The sequence below is a fragment of the Choristoneura fumiferana genome, chromosome 21 (assembly GCF_025370935.1).
Source record: "Choristoneura fumiferana chromosome 21, NRCan_CFum_1, whole genome shotgun sequence".
Taxonomy (NCBI): domain Eukaryota; kingdom Metazoa; phylum Arthropoda; class Insecta; order Lepidoptera; family Tortricidae; genus Choristoneura; species Choristoneura fumiferana.
In genome coordinates, this window is record NC_133492.1 from 7,528,478 (window position 1) to 7,544,472 (window position 15,995).

At 43.3% G+C, this 15,995-nt stretch overlaps 1 protein-coding gene across 2 annotated transcripts in view; it reads left to right on the top strand.

Annotated features, from left to right (window-relative positions):
- Positions 1 to 15,713, top strand: part of LOC141439550 (protein groucho-like) — a 62,526-nt gene extending 46,813 nt beyond the window's left edge. For both annotated transcript variants that reach the window (XM_074103840.1, XM_074103841.1), the window contains exons 8-16: positions 8,221 to 8,322; positions 8,412 to 8,533; positions 9,134 to 9,427; positions 9,665 to 9,911; positions 10,273 to 10,452; positions 11,577 to 11,737; positions 12,457 to 12,539; positions 13,715 to 13,914; positions 15,321 to 15,713. In XM_074103840.1, the coding sequence (XP_073959941.1) occupies positions 8,221 to 8,322; positions 8,412 to 8,533; positions 9,134 to 9,427; positions 9,665 to 9,911; positions 10,273 to 10,452; positions 11,577 to 11,737; positions 12,457 to 12,539; positions 13,715 to 13,914; positions 15,321 to 15,428 (1,497 nt within the window). In that variant the 3' untranslated portion in view covers positions 15,429 to 15,713. The remainder of the gene's footprint in view (positions 1 to 8,220; positions 8,323 to 8,411; positions 8,534 to 9,133; positions 9,428 to 9,664; positions 9,912 to 10,272; positions 10,453 to 11,576; positions 11,738 to 12,456; positions 12,540 to 13,714; positions 13,915 to 15,320) is intronic.
- The last annotated feature ends 282 nt before the right edge of the window (positions 15,714 to 15,995 follow it).

Genomic DNA, 15,995 nt, shown 5'->3' on the forward strand with positions numbered 1-15,995 from the left:
GCCGGTAAGCTCGCGAGCGGCTGTGTTCGTCGCGGGCGTATCGCATCGATTTATGCAAGCTTGATCGAATCGCAACCGCCTCCCCTACACCCCCTCTTATAACAATACCTCAGCCTGTCGCTGACTCGCTGCACTGTACGTGAGGGAATGGAATATTCAATATCTCAAACCTATTCCTTCTCAATGCGTACCTTAAGCATTCCTTCATTCTTTCATAAACAATATTCGATATGAGACCGAGACGAGAGAATGATTGATATTTTATTTATTCCCACACACGCTCGTACAATTTACAGATTGTCGGAAATTCCAATATCTGGGGAACGACGTGTAATTGATATAACGTTATTTAACACCCACTCGTGCACATTAGGCCAATCGATCTTTAGTAGTACGAGGGAACTCTATTGTATGCGATGCAACACGAATAACTCTGTCTAATCGTTGACTGTCAGTATCCACCAGTCAGTTTGACAGATTTATTCATTTGTTTCTACGTTGCGTCTCTACCGTGCCGCTCTACTGCGCCACAATTCTTAGAGCTAAGTGCACGGTGCAGTTGCTACAATTGCATTGCATCTCAAAGGGTCATTGTTTTGCGTTCTATTCAGGAGTCTCCGAACAGACGTACCGTGTCGTTAGGTCCCTGCACTTCCACTCCCACAGATTCAATATTTCAAATGAAATATTCAATACGTATTGGATTCGCCGATCGTATCGAAAGTGCAATATTTTATAGGTGCTGGTTCCATAAACAAAACGAAAATTTAAATTCGCAAAATGCTCACCGTTCCTCATTCTGTGCATTCCGAATATTCCGATCCGGTGCTTAACTGCAAACGTTTTTAATAACTGATGAATGTTAAAGGGCTTGATTAAAAATTTGAGCTCTATGTTTTGGCTTTGTCGAGAGTTTAATGAAAAAACCAAAGTACCTAGTGAGAAAGTTTTATGTTATTTATAAATGTATGAGGCTTTCATTTAATAACACGTAATGGGAGTCACGTAATTTCGTCAGGACATAACTAAATTGTGCCTTTTTATTGACCGAACGACCGAGCTAAGCATCTAAGCTCCATTTCAGCTTCGGCAAAGATGCATTCGCGTGTCTTTCCGGCTGTTCGCCTCTACAAGTCGCATTTTATGAACCAATTGTCGTGAAATTTTGTGAGCAGCTTCGACAATTCAATCAATTCGGTTTTTAGAACAATTTCAAAATGGCGAAGCCATATCGGCTGAGAACGTAAAAATATCGTAATATTTTAACCATTTCTGAAAACTCACGTGGTTTATTCAGCTCACAGTGTTACTAGTAAAATAATAGGTAGGTACCTACTTACTTACAAATTATTATGTAGGGTAGAGTCTGTATTTGGCGAAGAATGAATCCTCGATAACACTATTCATAAGATAGCGCTTTGTACTCGTATCTAAACTTACTCGTTACTGAGTTCGCAGTTGTAATCCAAACTTATTAGTCATATCAATACACCGCCCTAGACACAAAGCTTCTTGCTCGTGCTACCCATGCAACATGTTAGCTGTATAGACTTGTACTCGTACAAGAGTATAAAGCAAGGTGTTGTCACAGCCAGCGCGGCCACATGCTCTGTTGCGGTCGCGGCCGCAGGGCTGCCAATAGCAATATGCTGCTTTAAGACTTTTAAGTGGAAACGAATCCTTTTTTTGCTTGACATTTTAAGTGTAGTGTTGTAGTATGTGTGTGGCCTATAACAGGGGCAAATAATTAAAACGTAGATCGTACTCGTCAAACTCAACAACATTACTTCAGCGACTTTTAAAAATAATTCGTTTTTGCCAACCTGGATCCACGTAATATCAGCGTCGAGCCACCTTTAGTGACCCGACAAGTGCTGAGTGGACTCCTTTTTTGCATTAGTATTTTACTTTTAATTTATTCTTTTTCTTTTTTCATCTTAGCATGAACATGTCTGTACCTAATTCTTACTTATGCGAAATAAAGATTTATTATTATTATTTTTTAATTTTTATTCCACTTTAAAGTTTATTCGAAGAAGCAATGTAAAGCAAAATGTTTGATATTTGTAGCGTGACAGGCGGCGTCAGTGTTGGGTTCTAGGATGGCGTACATTGAATTTACGATTAATTTTTTTAAAACAAAAGTTAAGTTTTGATTTTCATTAAGTGGGACCATGATGATTCAATTACCAGTGATCTGTAGAGCCTCTGTTTTTGATATTATTCCCGGTTCTGGGCCACACATTGTATTGTACCTACCTAATTTGTATTGAAATAAGTGCCCGGATAATGGCTGTGAGTCATTTAAGTTGCTCATCTCATATCAGTTGAGAAGTAGCTAGGTACGTTTCAATGTACACTTTCTCCGTTCAATTCGTTTCATAGAAGCCATTGATTGTTTTGCAAACCCTGGCCGGCCGCCGACGTGTGTGGCCGCGCCCCGCATGCATAATGGCTCCTGTCTGCCCTCCACTTACCCACCATCAGCACTTATTGCATTCACTTCATTACACTTTTACGATACGCTAACCGCTGACTTTTAATCGCATTATTGTGGCGCTGTAAAAGGAAACGAACCTTTTTTATTGATTTTATAACCGCCGTGAACTTAAATAAAGTAAAAACAAAAACGAATCGCAACGTCCGGAGCTGGTAATTGAAATCGCTGCATGTAATTAGCAGGTTAGGCGGGCGATAGCTCGCGGCTCGGTGCACGTCTTCATAATTTATCTCAATTAGTTGCGCCGTAATGAGCGGAAGGGCGGTGGACGCGTCTCCCGCCCCGTTGCAGTTCTCGCTCCGCGCTCCGGTGATCTTTTACTCTGTTGTCGCGTTTATACTTACTTCGTATACGGTATATCTAAGTTTATGCTTAGATAATTATAGGGCGCTGCAGTGGATGCGGTTATCGTGTAGTACGTAGCGCCGGCGGTGGAGCGAGGCTGCATGGGCGCTGCGGTTGTCGTGTCGTGTCGTGTCGTGTCGGCGGCCGCGCGCCGCGTCGCCGCCGCAGCCTCTCCGCCATGCCGTGCACGTCGATGCCTCCGTGCTTATCACGCATTTACATATGCTTCGCCTGCTCACCGCCGTGTACGGGCATCGAAAATGTTTCATGAATAAATTTGTAATCCAATTTGATGGTTAGGTAACTTTCGACTCTACAAACACGCCAACGTCTTCGTGATCGGCCAATAAAAACAAACACTCCAAATACCACTCGACAAACAACCGGGATCGAATCGAATAATCTCCGGTTCACTTAAAACGATTATTCATAAAAAAAGAGAGCGGGTCGCAGCCCTTTTTCGAGTTTTCCTCGTTACGGGCTAAGACGAGAATCATTAGGAATTAAATTTCCCCTTTCATTAGTCCCTCAACCCTCGTATAATTCCGGACGCGGAGCAATAACAATATAAATCCCCCGTCGCGCCGAGCGGGGGATTACGGCTTGTCTCGACCCTAATTTAGGGCTGCCCCCGCCCCGGATTAACGAAGTGGCGGAATCCGCTAGGGTTGTCGCTGCGCATAAACTTGTTACGTGTTTAATGTTTTATTGACGGGTGGCGAGGGAGCTCTCATTTAAATAAGCGCGCCGCGACCCTCCGCACGCGCGGCGACGCGCGTCGCTGACCGCGCGCCGGCCCCAGGGACAGCCACGACCTAGGGACGACGAAAACGTAAACCAAGATAACAAACAAATTAAAATACATACATAAAAAGTCGTATCGATCGGCTCATAAATAAATTTGCATATCTTTTTAACACTCTTGTGTTCCAATCTGAGCGCGCGTGGGAGGTAGATATTCAATTCAGATTAATTTGCATCGAGTAGACATTCCGAAACGAGTTCATTACGCCCTTTCGAAAGCGTCGAACGTTTCGCTTGTCTGTAACACGTCCCCGATGCAAAGCCATAATTTAAGAGGTTGAACAACAAGCGACCTTACCTGCAAATTAATTTAGCTATTACGTCGCCGAACGGAATCACTTATATGGCGACGGAACGAATTGTTTATCCCCGGTATTAAGCCGCGACGACGGAGTGTCGACGCACATATTGCCGGCGAGGAATCCGTGAGGGCGAGGAGGGCCCGAGCCCTCTCTGATTTAAGCGAAGGGATCACAATTAAAGGAGCCGGAGCATTTGTCAACACGACTCGCATTCTACCGATACATTTTATTACCATAATAAAGCCATAGGTATTCGTCAGGGCATGATTTGTTAAACATTTATATTGACGTGAATTTTCTAAGAGTTTAAGTAGTCATTTATTTACTTGTAGTGATATCAGAATTAAGTAACGCTATGTACCTACAGAATGCTAAGTGGATAGGCAAACGGCTCTGTATGTTTTTCACCGGTGCCAATTTTCCAAACGAGCTACCTCTCAACTCGACGCGGCGACGAAACTCGATTCTGGGTAATTTATTTAAGTAATTTTACAAAGCGAGGCCGTGTACACCGTATTAAAATTTTGCCTCGAGACCGCAAAGTAGACGCTAACACAAAATTAAAGTCGTCGACACTTAAGGGCTTCGTAGTTCCTGGGGGGAGTTTCCGTGAAATTTCTCTCGGAATGTCGAAATGGCGGACGAGTTTCGCAAGTCAACTCAATTATCGTTTTAATTAAGGCGCCGTGCCACGTGACATTTGTTTGCGTGCGTGAAAGCGATCGCGCCGCCCCCCGCGCCTTCTCCTGTTAATTGTGCTAATTACTCCTGTAATGGAGCGAGGAGCGAGGGTGGTGAGATTGCTTATCGACGACGCTCCCGGAATTTGCTTTGTGTGATACATCTGCCTTACTTCAACGTCTGCTTGTTAACTGATTATTATTTTTAATGTACGTAAGTAGGTATAAAATATTTTAAAACCAAGATTAAAATTTCTTTCTAACTAGAAGATTTAAAGAATCAGTTACCGGTAGCAAATAAAGCAGTAATGAACATCGGTTCTGTCGGGCAAGTTTCCAAGCTGCATTTGTGAGTGGTGCGGAATATGGCGGAGTCGGAGTTCCCTCGGAGAGCGCTCGTAACGCAGAGTGGCGGCGTAATGGCCGGGCACTTCACTCGAGCAGACTGCTGGAGAGCGGAGCGGTAGCGGAGAATGGAGCGGAAGCGGGAGCGGGCATGGTACCCGACAACGAGCGCCGGGCAATTTGGTTATTTGGGGTCGGCCATAAACCGATAGCGCGCGCAGTAAACGCAATCCTCCACTCGCGACTATAAACTTTACGAGTCACGTAAAAACGCGCTCGAAACGCCGAGTCGCTACCATAAATTTATGCTAATGTATTCTTTATAGGAGTTTAATGTGTATTCAGAAATTCCTCCATTATTTATGTATACGAATGAACCGGTAAAAGTTAATTTTAAAGTCGCACAGCGGCCCGCGGTTTACGCGCTCGCGGCCGATTAATTTTTTGGTGCGAGTCTAACGTTTTTGTGAGCCATTTCCGATGGGGCTATGGATGACATTTATTAACGACTTTACCTAGAGGTTGTTTTCTTTTAGAGAATGAACGTTTGTACAATTAAGTTTTTAATTCAGTCAGGTCTTGTCGGTCGTAATTTCGCAAAATGAAAATCGTCATGGGGCACCAATGTCGTTTTAGCAATGCGATAGCCCGTTTCCGTGTTTACCAAACTTTATTACACCAAGAACCTCGTCAGGGTCACGAGCACAACAAGCTGAACAAAGTTGTAAATTGACAACGTAATGGGACTTTAAAAGTAAATGGTGCGCAATAAAACTTTTCGATGACAGTATCATAAAACGGAGTCGTATAAAGCTGGTAGAGCCGTAGTTTCGATAAAAGCCGAAAACGTCGCGTGTAAATCACGTAACTTTTCAAAACTATTATGCCTGAAATATAGTCCGAACTCAATCCGTACATTTCCGAGCGGCGGACGGTCTATTTATCTATTTCCCCCGCTTCCGCCCCCGAGCGTCCGGTTAACCGCCCCCCTTCCGGTTAACCGGGCGGCGGCGCGGCGCGGCTAAACGGCTCGTCGCGTGACCGCAGACAATAAGCCCGGGCGGCGTTAACAGCGCGCCTGTGTGTTGCCACTTTATACGTTACGTCGCCCCCGGCCCCCGGCCCCGCCCCCGCCCCCGCCGATAAGTCGCGCGCGGCTTGTAGCTCGCAGCGCCGGAGCCCCCGCGACCCTCGTCCCCGACTCAATTGCCTTTTTCTTGAGGTCGACCCGCGTAATCGGATAAAGTAAAGATTAGCTCTGTCCGCTTTTCTGTTGAAAATGGAAAAAGGTTGGGTAAATGACTATTCAATACATTGTTAGCTTTCTATTTTAAGGACATGAATTTACAATGCGTGTGTTGGGCATATTTCGTTTAATGATCAGCGGCTTATCTGTACTCGTATTGCAAAATACTCATAAATATGATTCAGCTGCCTGCCTATCATTAAAAATCTAGAATGGTAAACAAACTATTTTAATATAAAGCGAATAGTCGCCATAGCCTCAACACCGCTTAATTCAATGGATTTTTAATCCACTGTTAACCACAAACGCGTACCTTCAAGCGAATTCCTCGTACGGGCGACATAAAATCCGTCCAATCGAATCCGACACGTCACATTACGGCGGCACTGTGGTTCTCGAAATAGCCCTACTTGAAATTCGATATCGAATGCTGTGGAGATCGGGTGATCGTAAAATTAAGGCTCGAACACACGTCCTGCCCCGCCGGCCGCCTCACACCGCCTCTTGTGTGAACGCAGTTTTATGTCCCCTTCCGCGCGACTTGTGCCAATGATAAAAGTTTATTGGTTACATTTCGACTACTATCAAAATATCCAATAACAGGCCCGCCATAAGCCACGTTATTTATCTTACATACTAATACCTATATAACGGCCTCCTCGTCTCATTTTATTGTTTCTCTAGTCTTTAAGTGCGGTTGAGCTCCTACGAACCTTATTTATTTTAGTGATACTAGCTAGGGGAGATATTTTCTTTATAGTATATTTTACATTGCAAGTGAGTGGGGTAGGATTGCGATGATTGCTCCTTTACCGTGCATAATAATACGTTTTCGCTTCAACAAAGTTTAATAATGTTGTAAGCAATAATATAATAATGCACTACCGCTGTCAACTTTATGGCTCGAATACGCGCTGTAATAGTACCACCTATCATCCGACATTTTACTGACAAAGCTGTTCGTGAGTGGGAATAAATGAGTCGAAAGTAACGTTGAACAGTTACAACAGAACATTAAACAGAGTCAGTGTATTGTGATGTTAACTATCTCAGCCGACGATAAATAGATGTGAATCCGACATAAAGTGTTATTGTCTGGGCGCGATGCGAGCGGCAGTAAGTCACAGCGGGCGGCGACAGGTCGGCGTGGCGAGCAAATTAACAGCCGCTTGCCACTCGCCTCTAACTTAGTGCCTCGTAAAATTAGGCCCCGTTACACCCTCCAGGCGCGCCGCGCTCCCCGAGGGCCGAAGATTACCCGGCCCGTTTCTCATTCATGACCAGTTGCGACATAAGTAATTAGAGTACGGCCACGCCGGCCGTGTGACAAAGACGAACGTGAGTGTGTTAGATAGTAGCTGCCACGCCAAATTAAATTTATAGCTACCGTGCACGCCGTGCCGAGCTCGGGCGAGGATATCATCTCCCTCGGGCCTTATGGAATCCTGCAGTGTGTGCGCTCAGCGTGATCATATCGAACACGCACGGTCGGGAAGCGTAAGCCTTTTCGCTCGAATGACCGCACTCACGGTTGCGTACACTTGAAATAGCATCTGTCTAACACAACACGCTGCGCGCACTCGACCGAATATTGATAATCCGAATACGTTCCGATATCTGCCAGCGAATATTATACGTGATATGGCTACGTCAACATGCGGGATCAGACAGAGCGGGTCGCTCGTCACGTATATGATTATTTCATTAGGCCGTATTTGCGCACTCATCCAAATGTTGCGGCCGCTGTCCCCACCGGCGGGGCGGCGGGGGGCAATGACCACTCCCAGAGCTAATCATGCGGTCAGTTTGTTCTGCCTCAGCTTGTTTTGATATTGATATTGACTAGCGCTCGCCTCGCTGCACACCGATTTATTTGCGAACAATGATCGATTGATTGCTTTACGTAAGCCCGACCGTAAACGGTTTGATTATGTTTACCCAATCGTATTGTTTGAAATGAAAACAATTTTCTACAACGGTTTTGTTTCATTGTTACAGAGGAATTCTATATCACCCGGTGAAAGGGAAAAATACAGGACGCGAAGTCCAGCTGAACCTGACCACAAGAAAATGAAGAAGGAAGAAAAAGACATGGGCCACGTAAGTGTGAAAGCTTCTACATCCTCTTAGCCTTTCGTGAATTTCTTATAGACAACTTTGCTAACGGTTATCAATTATACGATTTCTAGGATCTAGTGGTCGACGACGCAAGTGAAGAACCAACTTCACCACACAATGGAGCGCCGTCTCCGCGAGAAAACGGCTTGGACAAACTACAACCAAAAAAGGAGCACCCGCCACATAGCCCCAGGTATGATTTTATCTTCTAAGCGAATGTTTTTTTGTGTCAAATAGCTGGCAAACGAGCATGAGGGTCACCTCATGGTAAGTGATCACCGCCGCCCATGGACACCTACAGCATTATTAGGACTGCGGGTGCGTTGCCGGCCTAAGTGGGCTAATGGGGGAGCGCGAGGAGGGGGAAGGGGAGGGGAGTTGAGTATGTGTTAATAATTACAACGTTTCATTAGATTAGAGTTTACACCTCACGGCATTTTCTCTGCCTAAGCTTTATGTAGAGCACAAATACGTTATAATAGCTTTATCCTTTTAAAAGAAGCCGTACTGTGCCAATACATGCCTCTAATAGGGTCAGCGTATGTACTTACAAGTCGACCAGCCAAACGTTAATCCCTCTTCACACTAAATCAATTACTGACACGACTGATGTTTAGTGTTACTCCTAATAACTGTAATGAGATCAGACACGCTTTGATGGATAAACCGATGATAATCTCGATGCCAACTTCTTTTATGTCAAACGTGGTGTTAGCACACTTTCTAGAGTTTCATTGTAACTTGAGTAGTTCTGTCCTGGTTTTCGCTTCGATTTCTTTATTTTCTATTTTAGGTCGGGTACGTCGAGTAACGCATCAACGCCGTCAGCAAAAAAGCTCGATGAGAAGCCGAGCACGCCGATCTCTAAGCCGGTGACGCCGACGTCGGGCGCGAGCGGCGCGGGCGCGGCAGGCGCTCCGCTGAAGGCCGCGGTGAAGCCGCCGGCGCTTCAGTACCCGTACCTGGGGAACGGCGCTCACGACGCTTACGGCTTGGCGGGGTACTCTGCCCGCGCCGCTTTGGCCTACGAGCCCCTACGTCCGCCGATCGGCCCGGCGGCGCTGGCGCCTATACCTGGCGGCAAGCCGTGAGTGCTCTTTGACAACTATATTTTGTCTCTCTGATGTCTTCTGCTTACTAGCTAACGAAATTATGTGAAAATATGTATAGTAGAATATCTAAAAGACTTTAAAATCCAACTTCGCCTTAGTAACTATACAGTCCACTTGTAAGCAACATAAAACTGGTTGGATCGGTAATATGGTTATATTTCCATCAAATGATGATTGATGCAGGCAGTAACGTACGATTTTCCCACTTCCAGAGCCTACTCATTCCACGTGTCAGCGGAGGGCCAGATGCAGCCGGTCCCTTTTCCCCCCGACGCCCTGATGGGCCCGGGGATCCCGCGGCACGCGCGCCAGGTGTCGGCGCTCGCGCACGGCGAGGTGGTCTGCGCGGTCACCGTGTCCTCGCCCACTAAATACGTGTACACGGGGGGCAAAGGCTGCGTGAAGGTCTGGGACATCAGCCAACCCAGCAAAGCGCCCGTCAGCCAGCTCGACTGCTTGGTGAGTGGGTAACTGTCGCGGTTTGAAGGGTTTTGGGTTTTTAAATTGGAAAATATTTTAACAAATTGCTTAAAAGTGGAACTTTAGTTACGCTACATCGAATCTCTTCAATTTAAAGAAAGATTTCTTTTCTTTCTAAAGTACCACAGTATAACTGTAGGTTGGCCGTTAGCTCTGAAAATTTAACTCTGTCTGACACTGTTTAACACTGTCTTGAGCTATCCGAAACAGTTGCTCTGCACTGTTGAAAGGAAGTACTATAAAATTAGCATGAGTGAGCGTATAGAGCATAAGTACAACACAAGCACATGTTTTTTTTCATATTTCGTCATAATTTTTCAAAGTAACTTGTCTTTTCCAGCAAAGAGACAACTATATTAGATCGGTGAAACTCCTCCCGGACGGCCGCACGCTGATTGTGGGAGGTGAGGCGTCGAACCTCTCCATCTGGGATTTGGCGTCGCCCACGCCGCGCATCAAGGCTGAACTCACCTCCTCTGCGCCTGCCTGCTATGCTCTAGCCATCAGCCCCGATTCGAAGGTACGTTTAATGATCAGCTTTCAAAACATCAAGTTGAAGGTGTAGGCAACAAAAACGAAGTAAATGGAAAACATTTGAAGGTTGCAACTTATGATGTAAGTTAACGATGAAGTCATTATATTAATCATCATCATATCAGCCGTAGGGCCCGTAGGACGTCCACTACACGACATAGGCCTCCCCCATAGACCTCCAGTTGCTTCGGTTAGAAGCGGTCTGCATCCGTATAACCGGATTAGAAAATTGCTACGCATGGTAAACAGCGTATGGATGTGCAGTTTATTGCATTCATAAGTAAAGTATTATTATACTTTAGACACTGCCTTACCAAATCGACCAAATCATCGAAATCATTAAAACATGCGTCTTCAAGTCCTGTTATTACAGTGAACACGGTATATAAAGGAAACATCCAATTATGGCTTTCTGACTCCAGAATTGGGGCCATAATTTAAAATGACTGATTGTAATTAAAATTCCTACCAACTTAACGGTTATAACATTTAATTTTAATTAACGTTTAATTAATCGGACACTCATATTCATATCACATACTAAGTGCCGATACGTTTACACGTACCTAGGCACTTCAATGAAAATAATTGCGAACCGAGATCGTTAATGCCTTAATGCTAGGAAATTGCCTGTTTTAATCTTCGTGCGGTGAGGTCGCGAAGGTTTGTGGTTGGAGAACCGCTTCGACTTAATAGCTTAGTCGTACTCAGCTATATTAATTAGCGCTTAAATCTTCAATTAAAGACCGTTCTTATTTAAACAAAAACTAAACCGATTTGGGAAAAATTATAGCTGCTTAACCACAAACTAATGGCAATGGCTGTAGGAAACTTAAAATGTGATGAAATGAGATTAACTAGTGGAGAAGGGTGAAAATTTTAGTTAGATAATAACCCCTGTGGATAATGGACCAAAAAATACCGACCACAAAGCTGCGAGAGAGATGCGTTAGTTAGGTACCCAAGTCTTAGAGTCGTTTCCATATTTGTCATCACTGAGGTTATCCTAGAATAAAACCTATGAACTACCTTGATTGAACCTACTGGTTTCCAATCTTCCTTCCTTCTTTCAGATTTTGTTAGACTGATTGTGTAACTTTTTTATTCCAGGTGTGCTTCAGCTGTTGCTCAGACGGCAATATCGCGGTGTGGGACCTCCACAATCAGACTCTGGTCCGACAGTTCCAGGGACATACTGATGGCGCCTCTTGCATCGACATATCAGCTGACGGCACTAAGCTCTGGACGGGAGGACTCGATAACACTGTGCGGTATGTATACATTGTATTCTAATCCTATCCATGTGTAGGAACACATGTTTTTTTTCTGTGAAATACGGTGGCATGTGACGAAGTCCTTGATGGCAAGTGAGCCCTTATCGGGTGATGGCATCACCAAAGAGTGGCAGAATGCGTTGCCAGCTGCGACTCAGATAAAATACTCCATGTGTTCACAATACCTCGGGCTACCTTACTTTCGCTGGAACACAGCAGCGGAAGCAATGCTGTTTGGCGGAAGCATTAGCAAGTAAGATGGTGGCAGCGATCCGGAAGGATTTTGCTCAAAGCTTTGACTCGTTTATTAGGCACACCTACCTGCACAATGAGCTCGTTGCACAATTTTTTATTTGGAGCGACGTTGTGCATCGTATTCGAGATTGCTCCATCTTTCAGTCACGTCTGAAAAAAAGGGTTTTAGTCTAAGCGGATCCCTATGGTTGTGACAGTGGCATTCATCCGCGTGCCTGTAGCTTCAAAAAAAAGTAGAGACTAACATCGTCTTTAATCAATTGAATGAGCCTGTGGCATTATACTGCTGCAAAAACAATAGTAAGTAAATTATACTTCCTGTCATGGCTACACAACATTGAAATTGAGTTCAAAGAGTTCAATTAAGACTTCGTTAATGTTCAGAAGAGACAAGGACAGAGGTTAGCTAATGTTAGTTATAGTTAGTATTTGTGTTGATTGAACTTGACTTTGTGTTACAGATCATGGGACCTGAGAGAAGGCAGACAATTACAGCAACATGACTTCAGCTCTCAGATCTTTTCCCTTGGATACTGCCCTACAGGTAACTTAAGAATTAAAAACATGTCTTATAATCTTAGTACCTATGTATGATAATCTGACAGTCAAAATCTGATAATGAGTCAAACCGACAATATAACAAGAGGATTATGTAGGTACAGTCACCAACACCAATATCTGATACAACAAGCGCGCATAAAAAAATATCTGATACGACTCTATTTCTAGGGCCGGAAGGACGTGTCAAATATTTGTGCACGCTCCACTGTGGCAGATATTAATGCTAGTGACTGTAAATATGGCACATAAAAAACTATTATGAGATGAGATATAGTCTCTGCTTTACACTTAGATTGCAAATATTTTTTTTGCATTACTATTTCTATTATAACTTATTACCTTAAGAATTGTCTAGTTTTATATTTTTTTAAATATAAATCACAGATACTTTGGCCTCTAGCTATGTTGGCAACGCATCTGCAATACCCATGGTGTTGCAGATGTTTATGCGCGGTAGTGATATCTTACCATCAGGAGACCCACTTGGAAAAATAAAAAAACTTGGTAGACAAATATAATAAAAACTTTATAGTTATTATAATTTTTAAAGTTCGTTGCTGTTAAAGTGTGTTGATCTTAGACGAAGATTTTACTTTATACACTGAAGCATAAAAAACATTTTCACTTCTCATGCTCGTAATGTTCGTGTTTATGCTGGATCTAGGCGACATAAAATGGCTTTTTATGCACTAGTGCATAAAATAAAATCTTCGTCTAAACCAAGGTAATTAGGTGTCAACAGCCTCAAACAAAGAAGTTTATATATTTTTTTTCATAATTTTTAATTTCTATAAAATTAAAAATCAATCAAAATAAACCAATAAAACGAAAAAGATATAATTAAATAGTAATTCATGAAAAATAAAATGTACATAGTAAGTGAACAATTGTTTCCACTGCTACTATTTCGTTTCCTCGCCATCGAAGTGAAAAGCAGAGTGTAAAACTCGAGCATTAAACCCATTTTCCCCTCGGCGTGTCTATCCACCCTCTCCATACCGGCTCGGGTGGCTATATGAACGTCTTGGGTAAAATGGATCGTTTTATGCTCTTGTTGTATCTACTATTTATGCATCCTATAGGATGATATGGATATCCAATATAAGTACAATGTGAAGTGCGAAAACTGTTAAATAACAAATGCGCATTATTCTCCAGGAGAGTGGCTCGCTGTGGGCATGGAGAACAGCAACGTGGAGGTTCTCCACGCGGTGAAGCCGGACAAGTACCAGCTGCACCTGCACGAGTCGTGCGTGCTGTCGCTGCGGTTCGCGTCCTGCGGGAAGTGGTTCGTGTCCACAGGGAAGGACAATCTGCTTAATGCGTGGCGCACGCCCTACGGTGCTAGCATATTCCAGGTATGTGCCAGGTCTTACTGCAAGCAGGTGACACTATTTACCGGACGTACAATACCGACATGATATTTTGTGACACGCCCATAGAAACTCTTGTCAGTTTGACACTATTTTGTATGGGCGTGTACACGAAATATCGGGTCGGTATTATCCGTGCTGGTAAATAGTGTCACCCAGAACACACGATTAAGGCTAACCGTGTGATTTGAGCGCCGTTCCTTTCTCAAGCGATAATTTGAAGAAGGACGGCACGCAAAAATCGCGCGGTTAGCCGCATAGTTCGTAGCCTAACACTCATATGCCTTGCTCAGGTTCCGCGGAGATACTCTCAAATATCATATCATCTCATAATATAAAATGGACTAATTATTAGCTTTCATTTGATACCCATATTGTTACAATACAAAATATTTTTTTGTTGCTCCGCCAAATTTTTGTTCGCAGACGCCATATTGAAATATTATATTATAGCCTATGTCACTCCGACATTTATGAAGAATCTAATAATACTTCATATGTCAAAAATCCGTCCAGCCGTTTAGGCTGCAGCGAGGACCAAAAAAATGGACATACCTACATACCCACATACATACATACATACGCTAGAAAAATATACCCTCCTTCGGGCAGTCGGGTAAAAATAAGGGGATCCCAACACAAGACACGTATTATTTTCGTTCTTTCTCTAACACCGTTAAACATATAAATCTCAATCTCGGAATGATAATAGACGTAAATACATATGTATAGGTACTGCAAATATTTTAAGATGAGATTTTTATAAATTTGTCAGTTAGTAAAGCTGTAATTTATAAAGAGATACCTAGAACTGATCCGTTTCATTTTTTATAGGTGATCGGAACCTTTGGTGCGCAAATTAAACTCACTTAATCAGTTTTTCTTAACAATTTTTTTACTTATGAATCAGGGGTAGGCTCTTATTTAATTAGTAGGTACATACCATAAATATTATTGGTGTGATTGATGTGTTATGTACAGTAACCATCAGATATTGCGGGACCGCCAAGGTAGTCAAAAATATCGGCATATGGACTCTATTATTAAGGTAATAAGCTGCGTTTCCACCAATAATGTGGGAGGATGTGTTTTTACATTAAGCAATAAAAACGCTTCATTTACACATCATCGCACAGCACATCTCTGGTGGAAACAGCTGAGCGGAGCGAGGCGAGGTAAATGAAGCGTTTCTATTGGTTAATGAAAAACACATTCCTCGCAACACATCCTCGCACATTACTGGTGGAAACACTGCTTTAGAGTTCATGTTTCGATATTTTTGATCACCTTGGCAGCTCCGAAATCGCTGACGGCGACTGTACAATATAAACATTTTCTTTCTATCTCTCTTTTCTTTCTTTCAATATTTTAAACCCGTTCTTTGTCCACAGTCAAAAGAATCATCATCAGTACTAAGCTGTGACATTTCGTCGGACGACAAATACATCGTGACGGGCTCCGGAGACAAGAAGGCAACGGTCTACGAAGTAATCTATTAGTGACAGACGTTGGAGCGAGCGAACAAACTAGATCAAGTGACGTGCCTGTGAGTGACGTTCTCTGAGCGTAGAGTGGCAAGTGGTGATATAGCTTTAGTGTAATGTATAGATTATATTGGGAAGCCTGTATGTACTTATGCGACTTGTTTATATAGATTAGTGTGCGCGGTTTATGTTTATTTGTTGAGCGCCCGTAGTGTATGTTGGCAGCAGATCTCAAAATGATGATTTCGTTTCAATATTGTTGTAAAATGCTCGTATTAAAGAAAAAATATGCGCAAATTAGTTTTTTGTTTTCTTTATTACTTCATACTGCGTCGATCGCTGGACTTGGCATAACATTTATTACCCACTACCTTTCGCCTGCGACTTCGTCTGCGTAGATTTCGATATTTTCTACACAATACCCCATAGACGTACAGTCGAACCTTTAGTCAAACCATTTGAGTCCCGGGTACAGCCTTTTCTCAACTTTTCATTTCCGCAAAGCCGCAAAGTAACGCCTGATTCAATAAACTTTTCATTTCGCAACTCTAAAACTGTAAATATTTCAGGATTAATTTCAGG